Consider the following 17,158-nt stretch of genomic DNA (forward strand, 5'->3'; position numbering starts at 1 on the left):
TTAGTGCTGTGTTTCATTTGATAAAGATGGCATTAAAAAGGTGTTTTTTTTTTTTTTTAGGGTGCTACCGGATTCCCAGGATCTGCTGGAAGAGTTGGGCCTCCAGGACCTACTGTAAGTTAATTATCATTTTCCTAGTAGATATATTTTATAAAATGGTCACCAAGAATCTGAAGGTTGAATAAAGCAAGAAAAGTGAAGCAGTGTTTATGGCCTGATTCTATTGAAGAAAACAGTTCATCAGCACTGACTTTTGAGACTGTTTGCATCATTAAGTAAAGCTCATTAGTCTTCAGCTTGGTCTAATGCCTGATATTGGTGCAAGGCTTTCCACTGGGTTAAGTGGGCCTTCAAATTGCTCCAATGACTTATTTGCTTAGAGGAATAAAAAACCCAACTTATATTTTCCTCTATATTTTACTTTTTTATCCTTTTAGTGGTGACTGAAATTAGGACAGTTTTTGGACAAGAAAGAGGCTCTACTGGGCTCTCTCATTGGTGGAGTTACTCATAAGTTCCATTAAAATAAAAACAAACCCACAAAAACAAAATCTCTTCTGCTCAAACATTCTCAGAAACACTATAAAAAAATACTAGCAGTGGATCAGGTTGAGGATTGAACTCCACACAGAGAACTGTGTCGTGCTTCATATGCCTTTTAATGTTATGATGAAAAAAACAACTCGCAGTCATTGTAAGGTTATCAGATGTGAAGTTTATGGAAAACTTTATAGACACATGAAGTCTTAAAAGTATTTGAGAAATGAGCAAAGGTCTATTGAAATACTAATTTGTTCCATGGAAATGAAAAGTTTAGACATGGACTTTAGCTTGATGATATTAGAAAGAATTGGCAAAGTTGAGTTTTCTAGCAGTGGTTATATACTTGTCCTTAGAATTTTCGTGTCCTGGTCAGAAAAGGGTCCAATGTAATGACATGTTTTCATTTATTTTAGGGAGCCCCAGGGCCTGCTGGGCCTATTGGTGAACCAGGAAAAGAAGGTCCCCCAGGTCTTCGTGGTGATCCTGGTTCTCATGGCCGTGTGGGAGACCGAGGGCCAACTGGGCCTCCTGGTGGCCCTGGAGACAAGGGTGACCCAGGGGATGACGGGCAGCCGGTACGTCACTTGATTGTCCCTCCTCCAGCTCCAGGCTTGCTCTCATTGCTTATTGCTGCTGACATGACAGTGACATTGCTTTCTCCTCTGTGGATTTCAGGGCCCAGATGGCCCCCCTGGTCCAGCAGGAACTACAGGTCAAAGAGGAATTGTTGGAATGCCAGGACAGCGAGGGGAGAGAGGCATGCCTGGGCTGCCAGGGCCTGCAGTAAGTAGCAAACAGGCCATGTGCCACTGGAATGGGAATTTCTGTGTGGGGTTTGAAGTGTGCTCCTTAGCATGAGAAGAAAGCTGTAAAACTCCAGTTGCAGGGGTGGAGAGAGAGAGAATAGTAAAGAACTTAATCTCATGGAAATGCATGAGGTAGAAGGTTTAGTTCCTTTCTGTTTCTGCCATAATGGAAAGTCTGAACATGAATTAAGAGTTAGTGAGTAATAGCATTAAGGCTCCTGTCTAAAATGTTCCTATTTAACTTAAAACTTGATCCCTGAATAAAGCAACCCCACACTCTCATTTAGGTACCCAAAGGTCACTTGCGTGACCTGTTAATGTGAGTACATACTCTGTCAACACTGTTTCATAAATTGTGAACTACAGCCTTCCAAATTGCCACTACTGCTCTCTTTGCTTTCATGTAGGATTTATTGATATTTGTTGGATAGCGTAATTATCCAGTAGATCAAGCAATGAAATTGACCATTAGTAAAAGGGTTGGCTTGGAGGATCTGTCATTACCACTGGATCCATTAAGCCATTTATAGCTGAAGTTGGCCGGAAGTTTTTCCAGGCTAACAAAGTTTGTTGGTGTTGAGACAGAAAAATCATGTTAATTATTTCAAGCTGAATTATATTTTTCTGTAATCTAAAGCACCATACCTATTGCAGATAATTATATCAGACTGATTTATCAGTAACTTCTTAAAAATACAAAGTATATTAAATACATATTAAAATTCCGTAAGAACCTTTTCTTTTAATATCAGGGATTCTTTTAATTTACAAATGTAGATGGTATTTCAGTCTGGATTCATGAGTAGTTTGGCAGGCAGCAGTTTTTAGCGCTTTCTTTGTTTTGTGATTAAAATTTTAATATGATATTTGTCATCTTTTTTAGGGTACTCCAGGAAAGCAAGGTCCCACGGGGCCACCTGGTGACAAAGGTCCCCCAGGACCTATTGGCCAGTCAGGTGCCACTGGGCCTGTAGGTGAAGCTGGTCCAGAAGTAAGTATTACAGCATCATAGCATGCGAGAAAGGGCAAGGTCATTCTCCTTGACTTGAAGTTAGAGGTGGAGAACAACTTTCTAGTTCTTCCAGAAATGCAGAATTTCAGAGCTAATCAATAGTTCTATTTTTGTTCTGTAACTCCAGGGACCTGCTGGTAATGATGGTACTCCTGGACGAGATGGAGCTGTTGGAGAACGCGTAAGAATATATTATTTTCTTAATTTTCTTCTGCAAATCCCCATTTTATTATTGACTTACTTTAGATTTTCTTTTCATTCAGTTAGCCTGGATGGTGAGCTTGTTCTGAAAGTGTATCACAGCTTTGAATATAGTACCTCTCAAAGCTGAGGATGCCTGACTAAGAACACCTGCCTCCACAAACTCAGATTTGAGTTCTTGCAGCAGGAATATCTTTGTAGGTTGCAATTGCTCAAAAATAGACTGGCAGTGCTACAGTTTTGTTGCTTTGGTCTAGACCAGTCCTCTTTAGATAAACAGTTGAAATTCTGCTTTACAGGGTGATCGTGGTGAACCTGGCCCTGCAGGATTACCAGGTTCTCCAGGAGGTCCAGGAACTCCAGGTCCTGTTGGTCCTCCAGGAGATGCAGGTCAAAGAGGTGAAACTGTAAGTGAGGCTTTTTGAGAAAACACATTGTTTATTGAAAACTACTGTGTATATGCACAAATTCTCATGCATTGCCTCACATTTTTTCTGTGTGCAATCTTTGTAGGGCTCTCGAGGTCCGATGGGTCCCCCAGGTCGTGCAGGAAAAAGAGGTTTGCCTGTAAGTTGCCCACGGTCACTGTGCTTTTGTCTGAGATACCACTGAGGAACATGTGTGAGGAATCCAGCCCAAATGAGAATGCCAAGCAGGGCTTCACCTTGTGTTCTGACTGCAAGTGGGTGCAGGTAGTTCTGAGCTGCAAAGCTGCACAAAATTGGATATTTGTATTTGGATAATCCAGTAATGCTTTGGAAGCATCTTTATTTGGAGCATGTTGCTGTCTGGATAATGGTAGGACCTGAGTTAGCAAATGGCTGGAGTCTGGTCTAAATAAGGGGTAAAGAACTTAATGCTGAACAAAAAGAGATGTTTTTAGATAAAAATGGCAGAAATACAACAAAATCACCTGTTCCCATTAAAAGGCCTTAATTCAACTCATGAAATTCTGACTTCAGTGTGGAAAGGAAAATGAACAAAACTCCTCTTTTTTATGTTACATAAGTTTTTACAATCCAAGCCTGGACCAGAAAATTAATTGCAAACTTTGGAAATTCAAAACAACGTTGTCCTGTCCCTAAGCAAGTGTAATTTGAGAGGCAGTAAAGTTTATTGAGTAGTTGGTGATAATGATGCCGTTGATAAACTATTTGGAATCTGGCATTGAGAAATTTTGCATGTGATTTGGGCTGAGAAATACAGAATTGAGAACGGCAGCCACATTTCCCAATGGTTCTTGAATTAGTGTAAGAAGTTTGCAATTATCAAAATTAACAACAATGAAATTGTGACAGTAATAGGAGCAAGGTATTTGTGTTGCCTGGATATTGTTGTATTTAGGGAATGAACTTCAGTTGTAATTTAATCATAATGAAAGTGAAATAAGCTGTGAGAAGTAAAGTTGCAGCCTGGATGATTTCATACTGAAAATACGCTTTATCATAATGAGTCTGTGAGAGAGCCTTAATATTTTCAATCTCATCAACAAAAATCATTTGCCATATACAGTAAGGTGAAGAAATATATGAATATTAAAAAAATTGGTTTTGTATATTATTTATTAGCATTAGTACAGGTTCATGGATTTTTTACTGTATTATGTAGCTAAGTAGAACAAATTTGCTACAACTGTATTTAAGCACAGGTCAGTTTTTTGTAATTATTTACTTATTCTTTGGTAAAAAATTAAGATTCTTGTAACTGCCTCAACGTCATCATCCTTCTGGCTTTAAAAGGGAGGGATGTCTGAGTGCAGTATCTAAAAGCAAATGAGGGGGTTTTGAGGTTGGAGGCTTTTCCCAGTTCAGAATTTTACATTTCATCATTGATATTTACAGGGTCCCCAAGGACCTCGTGGTGACAAAGGTGACAATGGAGATAGAGGCGATAGGGGCCAGAAAGGACACAGGGGTTTCACTGGACTTCAAGGCCTTCCTGGCCCTCCTGTAAGTTGTTCTGCTTTTACTATAATTTTATTTGCTTGGTGCTTAAATAGTGTATCAGGAACATAGTTATTTGAAGTGGAAAAAAACCCAAATGTTATTTTTCTCTACAAGGTGTTTGAGTGGCCTGGTGTCTGTACTTGTTAATATTTTTAATGCATTTTAAAAATACTGTTGCATGATGAGGTAAACCTGTTGCTGTTGTTGTGTGTTCTCCTATTCTTGTTCCCTTTGCAAGGCAAATCCCTGACAGTCAATGACCTGTCAGAGCTAGGTGGTTACAAAAGCTGGTAGTTTCAGATAAGCAATTTAGAGTGTGAAATGCTTTTTGGCAGTGTTTGAATTCATTAGAGTCAAGGAATTCAGTGCAAAATCCCAAAAGGACTGTGAGAGCGTCTCTAGCTAATATTTTCAAGAACTTTGTGATTTAATTGTCAATTGAATGGAAATATCATGGAAAACATACTATTTTTTTAACATTTATTCACTGGTGCTGTGCAAACTCTGGAAGTTTCCACTTGCAGGGACAGCAGCAATGAAAAGACCCCGACAGCCAAATTACATTTTCACTTAGTGATAGTGCTGTTGTTTACTCTCTTGTAAGCCACTCTGATTATAAACACCTCAAAACCAGGTCTTTTCTAGAGAAACAGCTTTACAGCCAAGCACCAGTAAATTTTATTAAGTTACTAAGGGATTAAGGTAGAGGTACCACCCATTGTTTATGTACATTTTAATCCTATTCATACCAAATCGTGTATATCACACACTAATGCCTTAAAACTAAAGTGCTATGCTCCAAATGGCACAATGATATGATAATTTCTTCTCTTTAGGGTCCAATTGGTGAACAGGGCAGTCCTGGCATTCCAGGTCCGTTTGGTCCTCGGGTGAGTAAAACTTTTAAGGTTTTTCTTGCATGGGGTTTGTTATTTTATTCTCACTTAGATTTCTATTCCTGCATCACTCTTATTTCAATGACTTTTATCGACTTTGATATTGTATGGTGATTTCCCTAGTATCTTTTGCTGAGACATCACCTTATTTGATACAGTAGAGCTTTTTCATGAGTATAGTTTACAGGTAAATAAGAATGTTGGCTGGGGATGACTACAGGGCTGCAGTCTCCTTTTATAGACACTTTTACTGCAGCTGATCCAAAGCCATTTATGTGGCAGCTCTGCTAATTTCTACTCTGCCTCTCATCCTCCATGTATGGCATTTACTCAAAAATCGAGGAGAAATACTGTCCCTTGGGAACATCCAAGGGAGGCATCTACATCTACCTCTGAGCCTGTATCTGAGGGTGTACAGAAGCTACTCCAGTCTGCACAGCATCTGGAATCTGGAACTGATCCCACTTAAATGGTTAAGGAAGGAGATATACAGCTAAGCCAAGTTATATTATCTGAGGTGATTCACTTGAGAAGAGCAGCTTTTAAACTACCTTCTTTACCTTTAAAGAAGAAGAAAAAAGGTGATTTTTAAAAATATGGTAATAGGCACAAGTAATCAGATTGCTTCCTGACTAGACATTGCTTATAACAGGCTGTTTTTTAAGACTTTGTTATCAAATGCTAAAATACATTCCATCTGTCTCCTATATTTTCTAGGGTCCTCCAGGTCCAGTTGGTCCTTCTGGAAAAGATGGAAGTCCTGGTCCACTTGGGCCAATTGGGCCTCCTGGTGTTAGAGGGACTGTGGGAGAAGCTGGACCTGAGGTAAATTAATGGGAATATGAGGGGAAAGGTTATCTTCAAATAATGAGGTTCTTTTCTACAGTCCATCACATTATTTTCTTGAACATCTCTGACCTCAAGACAAATTATAAAATGTGATAGTTTCTCCAACAAACATCCAGGGTAACTGTTATTGAAAGGGTTCGTTTCTTACTCGTTTTCATCTTCTGAACCTGGGATGATCCCAGCCTTATCCACCTGTGCTCTCCTGAGGCTGAGCTGGATCTACTCGGCAGCTGGCTGGGTCCTGCTGGATCTGTGTTCAACATGGCTGGCAAGTTGGTTCCTAAATCCTCAGGCCCAAGCACAGGCCAGCAGTAGCTCAAAGCTGGCAGTCCCACAGAGGTGGCACTGAGTGAGCACAGCCACCTTCCTGACTGCCAGCACCTTCCTCCACTGTGCCATGTGTTAGGGAGATCCTTCACTCCAAATAAACAGCCCAAATTCTAACACTGAGCCCAGCTGATCTTCATGCTGGGCTGAGGGTTACAGACACCAATCACGAGCTGATTCACTACTGATGAAAACTGGTTTGACCAGTTTGGACAGAGTCCTAAACCTTGCTGGATATCCCAGGCATATTCCACATGTACCAATTCAAAATACTCAAAAAAGGGTAGTTAAACTATTTGAAAGAAGATATATTAGAGGAATTTGAGAAAAGAGTAATCTGGGTGGTCATGTGGAGAATTAAAAAATTGATATTACTTATTTTGTGGAAGAGGTAGAACAAAATAATGGGCAAGAAAAGGAAGGCAGTTTTTGCTGACTTTCTGTCTAGTAAGACATGGTGTTTCCTGTATTTATCATGTGCTAATATTCTGCTTACTTTATTTGAAATTCTGCTAATTCTCAGTATCTCCACTTCTGCCCAGACACCAAGACCTGTATGAAAAGTCTATGGCAGAGAATAAGAATATAATATATCTCTATCATCTGTGTAATGAAACCACACAAGAAATATCACATTCCAATATTTTTAGTTTTGCTTTCCATGGGGGCTTGCGTGCAGCTGTAAGTTGGAACCAAAAAGCAAGAAATAAAACTTGAGATTTCACTTTTCAGACACAGTGTTAGTTTGGATGTGTGCTCTGTATGTGCATTTGGAGCCCTAGTTGTGAGTTCTGAAGTAATGAGTCTCAAAGACAAGGCCAGTTCTGATCCACCACCTGGTGCACCAGGGCATCAAAATTACTTGGAGGTACATTACAGATTTTGTGCTGCCAGAGAAGGGCTGGCAGGGTGAGATATGTTTATTAGCAGATATCTTCTCATGTGTCCTGGTTCATGGTAACAGAAGGACCTCACAACCCACCATTTGGGAAAATTTACCAAACCAAAATTTACCAGGAAAACACCTGCTCATCTAAGGATGATGTAGATTCTATCCCATGGAAAGACCAGAGGCCTGTTGCCAGAGAGCTCAGCGCTGCACTGAATAAAGATGTTTCTAGTGCCAAATTTTCCATCCAGGAAAATGATCCTGAGGCAACTTAGGGGAAGCAGGAATTTTAAGAAATAAAGTTGTTAGACAGGAATCTGAACAAGGAGGGACAGATGGTTTAACAAAGGGAATGAGGGCATTCCTTGGTGACTTTCTCCAGCTGTTAAATTTAAAATCAGGAGTAAGAAAAAGTTCATCATTAAGGCAATAAGAGGAGTTGAAGCAGAGTGAACCTCACATGCAGTTCTAATCTCTTATCCCTGTCCTTTGAATGGTGAATTTTTTATATTGGAATTATTCTCTGTGCTTTAGAGTAACTGCCCCCAAAGTTTTGCGGGGGGGGGGGGTCTGGGGGTGTGGTTGTGGCAGGCATTGCTGTCATTTGGCATAGTATTTACTATACTGGACCTCTGTTGCCTTGTTGTTTTGAATCTTAGGGCCCACCAGGTGAGCCTGGTCCTCCTGGCCCTCCAGGGCCTCCAGGCCACCTCACTGCTGCCATTGGTGACATCATGGGACACTACGACGATGCCATGGCAGATCCACTACCAGAGTTCACTGAAGATGAGGCAGCCCCTGATGACCATAACAAAACAGACCCAGGAGTCCACGCCACGCTGAAGTCCCTGAGCAGCCAGATCGAGACCATGCGCAGCCCCGATGGCTCCAAGAAACACCCAGCGCGGACCTGTGATGACCTGAAGCTGTGCCACCCCTCCAAGAGGAGCGGTGCGTGTTCTCACCTCTGCTGTGTGCTCTGTGAGGCTGCCTTGTGTCCAGCATGGGCTTGCTCACTGGTCTGCTTTGCACTGCTGCCATGTATTTCTGCTTATGTCTTCCCAGTCGTTTCAAAAATCTTTGTAATATGACAGTCACGTTTTATGTTCTTTGTAGGTGAATATTGGATTGATCCTAACCAAGGATGTGTTGAAGACGCTATAAAGGTTTACTGCAACATGGAAACTGGGGAGACCTGCATTTCTGCCAACCCATCTACTGTGCCCCGCAAAACATGGTGGGCCAGCAAGTCCTCTGACTTAAAGCCTGTTTGGTACGGCCTTGATATGAACAGGGGATCACAGGTAAATAAATGTTTATTATGCATTTATTAGTTCACTGTTAGGAACTGGTTTCTGTGAAGTTTGCTGCCTTGTGATTTGGAACTTCCTCTGCTGCTCTGAGCAGATTCTGCTACAGTAAGAACATTATACTTGTTGACAGACTGGCTTATAGTCAATTTGGTTGTTAGTACCATAAAATAAAGGTAGGAAATAGCTGGGGAAAAAGCAATGCAAGTGCTTCTAATGCAGGATTGGCTAAAGCAAACCACTGCTGGACAAAAACAACAGCTTCTCTCTGAGTCTTTTACTAAGTCTCTACCTTGTCCTTAAACAACTGTACTTCTACCCTGATATGTAGTCCAGATCCCTGCTATTTTAATTGAATGCTAATATTCCTTTCAGAAAACTCTATAGTGCTAAAAATTATGAAGCTTACTTTAGAAATTTGGTGTTGAATTAAAGTTATCACATGTGTCAGGTTAATCCATGATGAATCCATCAGTCTCTAGGCAGAAAGAATTTCACTCACCTTTCTTCTGGGTTTTTCCTCTATGGTAACTTCTAAAACTGATGATCCTGACAAATAACAGGCAGCAAATTACAAAAGAATCCACCCCTAGATTTTATTTAATAGGGGTCCTACTAGTTATGTCTTAAAGATGACAATGATGGCACATGTTTCTAAATTCACTGACCCTTAATTTCAGTGTCCTGTAAGCTGACCTATTTCTTTCTCTTCAAAGTTCGTGTACGGGGATACAGCTGTCACTCAGATGACATTCCTGCGCCTCCTGTCCAAGGAAGCTTCCCAGAACATCACCTACCTTTGTAAAAACAGTGTTGGGTACATGGATGACCAGATGAAGAACCTGAAAAAAGCTGTGATTCTGAAAGGGGCCAATGACCTGGAGATCAAGGCAGAGGGAAACAGTCGCTTCAGATACACTGTTCTGCACGACAGCTGTTCTGTAAGTTGAGGGCGTTTGCTGGGAAGGAAAAGGACTTTTGTATCTTTTCATTTCTTTCTTGAATCAGGAAAAAAAACCAACCCACACAAGGAAGTAATTAAAATGTTGCAGGATTTTATAACAAATCGTAGAGGTAACTGATCAAACAGGGATTTTGCTATAATTCTAGTTTCACATAATAGAAGTCTGCACTATTTAGAGGCTATTTGCAAATTCCTTCTTAGTGACCATACTGAGATACATATCTTGGCATTTTGCATTACCCAGTACTTGTTTAACTCTGAGTGGAATCACACAAACTGGTGAGATAACTGCAAACTTTTTTCTGCCAGATGGGCAAGATTATTGCAGCAGTGGAGGAAACTCACTGGTACTGTGACTGAGCAGGAAAGGAAAACTCTCCCTAAAATTTCATGGTGGGCACAGAAACCAGCAAGTAGTAGATTTTTCATGTTCAAAAGCAGTTTCAGTCAAGATCAACATACTGGCAAATATTCCTAAATCTAGTCTTGCACCTGAAATAAGTTAAGTACTCTCTGTGCTTTAAAGTAAGCCCACAATTATGGGTGAAGGCACATACTATTAACACATAGAGAAGAATTTCATAGCATAAGAGAAAAATCAGCCCTGATGTGTCAGTCTGACAGATCTTCTTATTAGAGACATTTCAAAATAACCCAGGTGCAGTGCAGACAGTGTTACTCAGCAAAGTGCAGTGACACCCTCCTGAACAAGCAGACAACTGACTCACCAGTTGCACTTCTGGCTGGTTTGACATGAGCTCTGGCCTAATTTAATTTATTTTTTTCTTCTTTTCCCTCTAGAAACGTAATGGGAATGTGGGCAAGACTGTTTTTGAGTACAGAACGCAGAATGTGGCACGCTTACCAATCATCGATATTGCACCGGTGGACATTGGCAGTACTGACCAGGAATTTGGAATTGAAATTGGGCCAGTTTGCTTTGTGTAAGAGCAAGGGGGGAATATAACACACTACCCAGCAACAGCAGCAATTAAACATGAACTTAGACTGATTGAAGTTAATCCTGAGACTCTTGAAGTAATGGCTGATATTGGATCAGCACTGTATATACATCTCTTTCTAAATGCCCGGCCTCCTTTTGAATATTTATTTTACTTACAAACCTTCCGTTTTCAATGATTGAAACCAACATTTTAGCTCAATTTTAAGAAGATTGATGACCACCTTCTAAAAATAATATGAATCCTTTTCCTTGGTTTTGTTTCAAATTTTCTTGACATTTCCAGGTATACAAAATAGATAGATTTAATGTGGAACAATGTAAAGCTCTAATGATTATTTCTTTTGCTTTAATGTGTACTGAATAACAGAAAAGTAGAGCACTTTTGTGAACCGTTGGCTATATGTCAACATACCTACTCCCCCTACCCCAGTTTGTGTTCCTGTGGTTGCCATTCACAGAAGTCTGTGTCTTTTGTAGAAGAAAATCTCTTCAGACAAGACCATCTTAATTTGGCATTGTTTTCCTTGCACTTTTCTATGTAAGTCTGCTCAGAAGAGTAATCCATAGCCATGGTTAATTTATGAAGTAAAAACATTACTGGGGTAAATACGAGTCTTCAGTAGGGGTGTCCTATATCTTAACTTTTAAGTCTAGATTTCACTTCTCACAATGTATATGTGTAATTCCATTAAATTATCCTTAATCTCCAAAATATGTCTTAAATCCAATACTTGTTGATTTTCCAATATTTGCCCATCTAAGAAGCCATTACGTATCAAATTATACAGATGTCTTATATATGGTACCAATTTCTGTATGTTGCAGACCATTCACATGTATACCAGACCAATTGCTAATAAAGAAAGTTTAGAAATTCCTTGGTTTTAGCTGACATCCAGATATGCATCACCAGTAATTTGACTTAGTGGCCTTGAGCTGTCAAGGCAGGAAAGTTCCATCATTTCTTAGCATGAGCTACCTCATCTCTGGAAGTTGGGATGCGATTAATATTCCTGGTTTTATTTTAGATATTAAAAGGTGCTATGCTTCTGTTGTTATTTCAAGATAGGAGATAGGCAGGGCAAAAAATAAAGCAACAAAAGTGATGGTGCTAAATGACTCTCTAGAAGGCTGATGAAATAAAGATGCCTACTGTCAATGTCATGTTCAGAGCTTAGCTGTTAGGCTTACAGTGTTTGAGAGAACAACGTTACAGTGCATTTATTTGTTGGTCATTCAGTATATAGAATGTTTTGTACCTCCAACATGCTTTATTTTGTAAAGTATGTGGGTACAAACTTACTTAGGTTTTTTGTTTCTTTACTGCATCTGTGCTCTCCACGTTTTTTTGTTTGTTCCTTAAAAAAAATAAACAGCTGGGGCTCTCCCTAAAGAAAGTCATGCACATAGCTTTCTTTCATGTATCTTTGCAAAGCATTTAATTAAATACATGCTTCTCGCTATGTAAGTGGTTTCCTTTTTGTAAAACTCCTTCCAGTGTGTTCATTCCATAACCGTTCATTTCCAGGAAATTAAAAATAGAGGTATTTAATTGTTGTTTGGTTGCTGTTTACATAAACCATTTGTAAGGCATTGTGAAATATTTTTATAACAGGAGTATAGGAGTATTTGTAAAGGAGTATAGGAGTATTTGTAAAGTACCTTCTGTGTCAGTTTTTACAGGTAGGTATCACTTAAACAAAGGAAATCAGCAGGCCTAGGAAAGCTGACTCAGTAATATTGTTTGAGACTCCAGAGAGAATTTCTGTTCAAGAATGTAATGTGATTTGGCCAGTTCCTATTGGCAATGGGAGGTAACACTGATAGGAGACAGTTTTCTTTCTTACTGGCATGAAATAATTTCTATAAATATGTGACTTGGGGCTTAACTTACCAAACTGGCTCCTGGAGAAGTTTTAGATAACATTAGTTTCAAGCTGCAGTGTAAAGGCTTGCTGCAGTATGTCCAAGCAAAGGTAGTTGTGGTCATACCTCTACAGCACTTTTATACAGATGCACAAAATAAACATTTGGAGGATAGGGTTATGTTTGGAATTTAGTTTTAATCTCTAATTTTAATCAACAGAGTATTATAATCCATGTTTTGTATAAATGGCTTGTAAGGTTGTTGAAGGAGAAGAGTATTTGATGATGAAAAATACCTTTTCTTTTCAAGTCTCTGCATCTCTGTCTCCATATGAAGTGTGCAGTATTTCCTCAGCCAGGCACCTTGAGCAGTGAAAAAGAGCTGTAACTAGAGAGCCATCTAAAGTAATACTCTGTAAAAACCAGGGCTGGAGAAGCACTAAAGGAAAGTCTGCTTTGAAGTGCAAGCCCTCATGTAGTTAACTGAGGAGTCTGTAAGGCAAGTGGTTGGACAAGCTTTTCTCTTCTTTCAACTGTGTTTAAAGCATACATAGATATTGCACCTCTTTTCCTGTTTATGCATTCCTCTAAGTATTGTAGAATCATATTAGGAAGGCAAAAACAAAAAAGTGTGTGTGGGGGAGCATTTTCTTATCCAGACAACGTCATAACCTAATGTAAAGCATCAGCTTTAATTTAGTGAACCTAGGATCAATAAGCTAACAATTTGTAATTTATGAAGTAGCATTAAGTAAATGTCGGCTATAACATTTAGTGAAGTTCTGTCTTAGTGACAAATAGCTTCAAAAATGGTAGCAAAAAGGCACTTCATAGTGATTAAAATAATATAGTGTGATTACAATAATACAGTATCAAACACTGCATTTAAATTAGAGTTACAAGAGTTGGTTCTGTTTTCTAAAACTGACCTACCTGTCCTCAGGGAGAAGCCAAGCCCAGGACTGCCAGCATTAACAGAAACCTTCTCCTGGTTTCTCAAAAGCAGTAGTGCAATATTTGTTTGCAACCATTCATTAAAAGCTCATCTAGAAATTAAATTCCCAAACTCCTTCCTTGCCTTCTGCTAGCTTCCAGGTAGCTATGATAAATAACCAGCTCTAAGTTTTCAGCACTAAAAAGGTTCTTTAGAGCACCAGCAGTACTACATGCAGTAGAAGAATGTACCAAGCAACACAGAAATCTAACAAAGAAAAATGCCAAGGTGTTACAGCTAAAGACAACACAGCCAAAGCCCAGAAAACAGCAAGAAAATGGAAGATTTTTCTTCTCTGTAAAGGCAAGTAAAGAGTCTAAAAACAGTTTAAGAGCAAAAAGCACTATTTTTCTTATTGTTGTAGAATAAGAGCCCCTATGGCTTTTTTTTATCTCCTATAACTGCCTGAGATTGAGCATAGTAATTGAGCTGGTAAACACTTACCTAATCAATGGATATTTTAATTACTTTTTCAGGAAATGCAGGCTATACTGAAGGTTTAATACTCACTGGGCAGTTTTTTTCTCACCGAGAGAGGAATCCAGAAAGAGTAAAACAATTGCAAAAGGAAAAGCAAAACTAAATGGAAATGTAGAAATGCTAATGAAGGAAAAAAAGAATCCCTGCAAATATAATAAAGAAAACAAGGTAAAAATTAGAGCATTAGATGACTTCAAAAATCATGACAAAACATAAAAATAAATCAGCAGTTCAATAGCTGAAATAGAAGTGCCTTAGAAGCTGTGAACCCATAGATAAATTTTATTGTGAATCTGCTGCTCACTCCTGTGAGGCAATTATTGGACAATAACTTCAGTAGCAGTGAAAGAGAAAAAAACCAGTTTATGCTTTTTCTAAAAGCCAGAGGAGAAAGGACAATATGAGAGCCAATGGCCTGTGCAGAGCTCAGGAGAACCTGGGCAGAGTGGTGCAAATATTAAAACTGAAAAGTTTTATGGTATTGCACTACACCAGAGAGCTTGACTGCTGATCTGTCTACTGTACTCTTGACATTACATGTTTTATCCTTTGCTGGGAGAAGGTCTGGAAAAGTACAAATGTATCAGGCAACACTAGTTTCAGCAGGATGCTAAAGAGTCCATTTTTTAATTCCCTTCCCCATGTTTATTTTGTGCATATTCTCATTTCCTTGTTGGTAGAGTTAAAAGCCATCTTTCTATAAGATCTGGCTTAAATTTTGTTATGCTCTCAATATCAGAGGGTGGTGTACTATCAAATGTTTCTGTTGCAAAGTTAGTAATTAGTTCCTTGATTGAGATATTTTCCTCCAGAAAAGGCTGCAGCCTTATTTAGGGATGTTTGTGCAGAGAAAAAGGAAAATAAAAAAACCAACAGCCAAGCAAGGTCACATCTGCCAAAGCATCACAGAACTGCTTTTTGGCCTCAGTCAGTTGAGTGAAAAAAAATCTTATACAAACCCAACAAAATAACATAACTACCATTCTAGAAAATTGGTGAAATATTTTTGCATGTTTGGCATGGTATGATCTTCCCTGCCAGAAAGAAACATGACAATGACAGAAGATGGTGATGGCTGCAGGAGCCACCTCTGCCCTCTGAGGAACAAACTCTGTGACTCAACACCAAAATCAGAGAACGTTTGAGCATTTCCTTCTGCCATTTTGCTGGGGTTTAACCCAGCCCCTGAACACCAGATAGCCACTCGCCTACTCCTCATCACCCTCAGTGGGGCAGGGAGGAGAACTGGGGGGTAGAAAATAGAAGATTAATTGGATGACAGAAAAGGAAGAGAAAATAATAACAAAAGAATTCAAGTATACAAAACAGTTGTGTAGAGTGCAGTAGCTCAGCACCCACTGACCTGTACCCAGCCAGTTCCTGAGCAGTGGCCCCTGGCCAGCTTCCACCACAGATTTATGTGTTGAGGATGACTCCATATGGTCTGGAATGTCCTTTGGATCAGCTGAGATCAGCGGTCCTGGCTGTGTCACCTCCAGCTCCTTGTGCTCCCCCAGCTTCCTCGCTGTCAGGACAACATAAAAGGCTGACAAGGCCTTAATGTAAGCACTGCTCAGCAACAGCATCAGTCTGTTAGCAGAAAGATTTTCATTCCAAATCTAAAGACAGTACTGAGAAGAAAATTAACTTTGTGGCAGCTGACGCATGTCAGGTCAGCCATTTCCTGCTAGAAATTTTGATCCCTGCTTTATAGATGCACCCAAGCTGAAAAGAGGAGTGAGCAGACTTTTCCAGGTACCTTGGAGATGTTATAACACATAGAGTGAAGCTGAAATGCAAGTTACAATAGGAATATTCCCAAAAGCCTGCAGCAAGCACATTTCCAGTGCCTCCAGGAGTGACCTTCCAAAGACTGCCTTTGCAGTGGATGTGGACTTAACAACACAACTTAAACTTTAATCCAGAGATGTCCATGGCTAAAGAGTATACTGAAAGGAGAGAAAGTTTGGCTAAGCATAGCTTTGCCAGATGCAATTTCAGGATTAAAAATAAAAAAATACAAAAATACGATCAGTGGCTTTCTCAGAAGGAGTCAGCTCAAGCAAGAGGGGCTGCTGTGATGGGGAAGCAGCAGTGTGGGTTTCAGTCAGTCTTTCAAGATAACACTCCAAGGTGAAGCTATTGCAGGATGAAGAGCAGTTGGGGAGATGAGACCCACCAGGATTTGGTTCTGGTGGACTTCATCCACCCTGGAAGAATTCCTAGCAGCTGCTCAAGTCCAGAAATCATCATGAGCCCACTGGCTAAATACTGCTGGGAGAGGGGACTTGGGGGAGGAGAGGGGACTTGGGGGAGGGGAGGGGGGGTGTTTAAAGCAGCAGCCAGCCATGGTGGCCATGGAGAAGCCTTGCCTGGCTCCCAGAGGAAGCTGAGGGTGTAACCCACTCACTTACAAGTGTTTGCAATTTGCTTGTAATAAGGGCCTAATCAGGTAGCAGAGTTCTACTCTTAGACAAAGGCTGGCTGGATTGTTGTCATGCTCTTTATACACATAATTTTTGTAAAGAACAAAGAAGTAGTATGGTACAGTAGTCCCTGTGCTACAGACAGTAGGATGTCCACATTCACTGGAAGAAGGGCTCTGGTGTCCTGCAAAAGAGCTCCACCCCCAGATGACAATTTGCAGACAACTGGAAAGGCAAAGTTCCAAGGTAATATTAAAGCCTAAATTACTGATATTTTAAAGTCATTGATATGCCCTGAAAAACTCCTTGAGGAAGGGCTTTTTCTTCTTGTTTCTTTTCTTGTCTCAGAAGTCCATGAGAATATGGTGCTGTGAAGCAAATGACATCAGCTGGTGTAACAAGATGAGAAGCTGTAGATCAGAGTTAGAGATTTCTTCTATCAACCTCATTACTGTGTGGGCAACTTCTTTCCTTGTTTTTTCCTGCTTCTCATTCAGCTTCATGCCTCTCTTTCAACTATGTGGACTACAGTATCTTCTTTTTTTTTTTCCTCTCCAAGACAGCTTTATATTTAAATGTTTGAAAGCAGGTGTTGGTGTTTTCATCTACACCAGTTTATACTGAGCACTTCTGGAGGCTTAAAATGTAAGGAAGACAAACAGGGAATTCATGGTTCAGCCCTCTC

At 39.9% G+C, this 17,158-nt stretch overlaps 1 protein-coding gene across 1 annotated transcript in view; it reads left to right on the forward strand.

Annotated features, from left to right (window-relative positions):
- The window catches only part of COL5A2 (collagen type V alpha 2 chain), a 95,047-nt gene extending 82,788 nt beyond the window's left edge, over positions 1-12,259 (forward strand). The window contains exons 41-54 of the mRNA XM_005530331.2: positions 61-114; positions 957-1,118; positions 1,219-1,326; positions 2,233-2,340; positions 2,489-2,542; positions 2,862-2,969; positions 3,076-3,129; positions 4,404-4,511; positions 5,345-5,398; positions 6,122-6,229; positions 8,129-8,420; positions 8,586-8,773; positions 9,496-9,720; positions 10,545-12,259. Of these exons, the coding sequence (XP_005530388.2) occupies positions 61-114; positions 957-1,118; positions 1,219-1,326; positions 2,233-2,340; positions 2,489-2,542; positions 2,862-2,969; positions 3,076-3,129; positions 4,404-4,511; positions 5,345-5,398; positions 6,122-6,229; positions 8,129-8,420; positions 8,586-8,773; positions 9,496-9,720; positions 10,545-10,691 (1,770 nt within the window). The 3' untranslated portion in view covers positions 10,692-12,259. The remainder of the gene's footprint in view (positions 1-60; positions 115-956; positions 1,119-1,218; positions 1,327-2,232; positions 2,341-2,488; positions 2,543-2,861; positions 2,970-3,075; positions 3,130-4,403; positions 4,512-5,344; positions 5,399-6,121; positions 6,230-8,128; positions 8,421-8,585; positions 8,774-9,495; positions 9,721-10,544) is intronic.
- The last annotated feature ends 4,899 nt before the right edge of the window (positions 12,260-17,158 follow it).

Source organism: Pseudopodoces humilis, chromosome 8 (genome assembly GCF_049639895.1).
Source record: "Pseudopodoces humilis isolate 2021_Gansu_Grassland_sample_001 chromosome 8, ASM4963989v1, whole genome shotgun sequence".
Classification (NCBI taxonomy): domain Eukaryota; kingdom Metazoa; phylum Chordata; class Aves; order Passeriformes; family Paridae; genus Pseudopodoces; species Pseudopodoces humilis.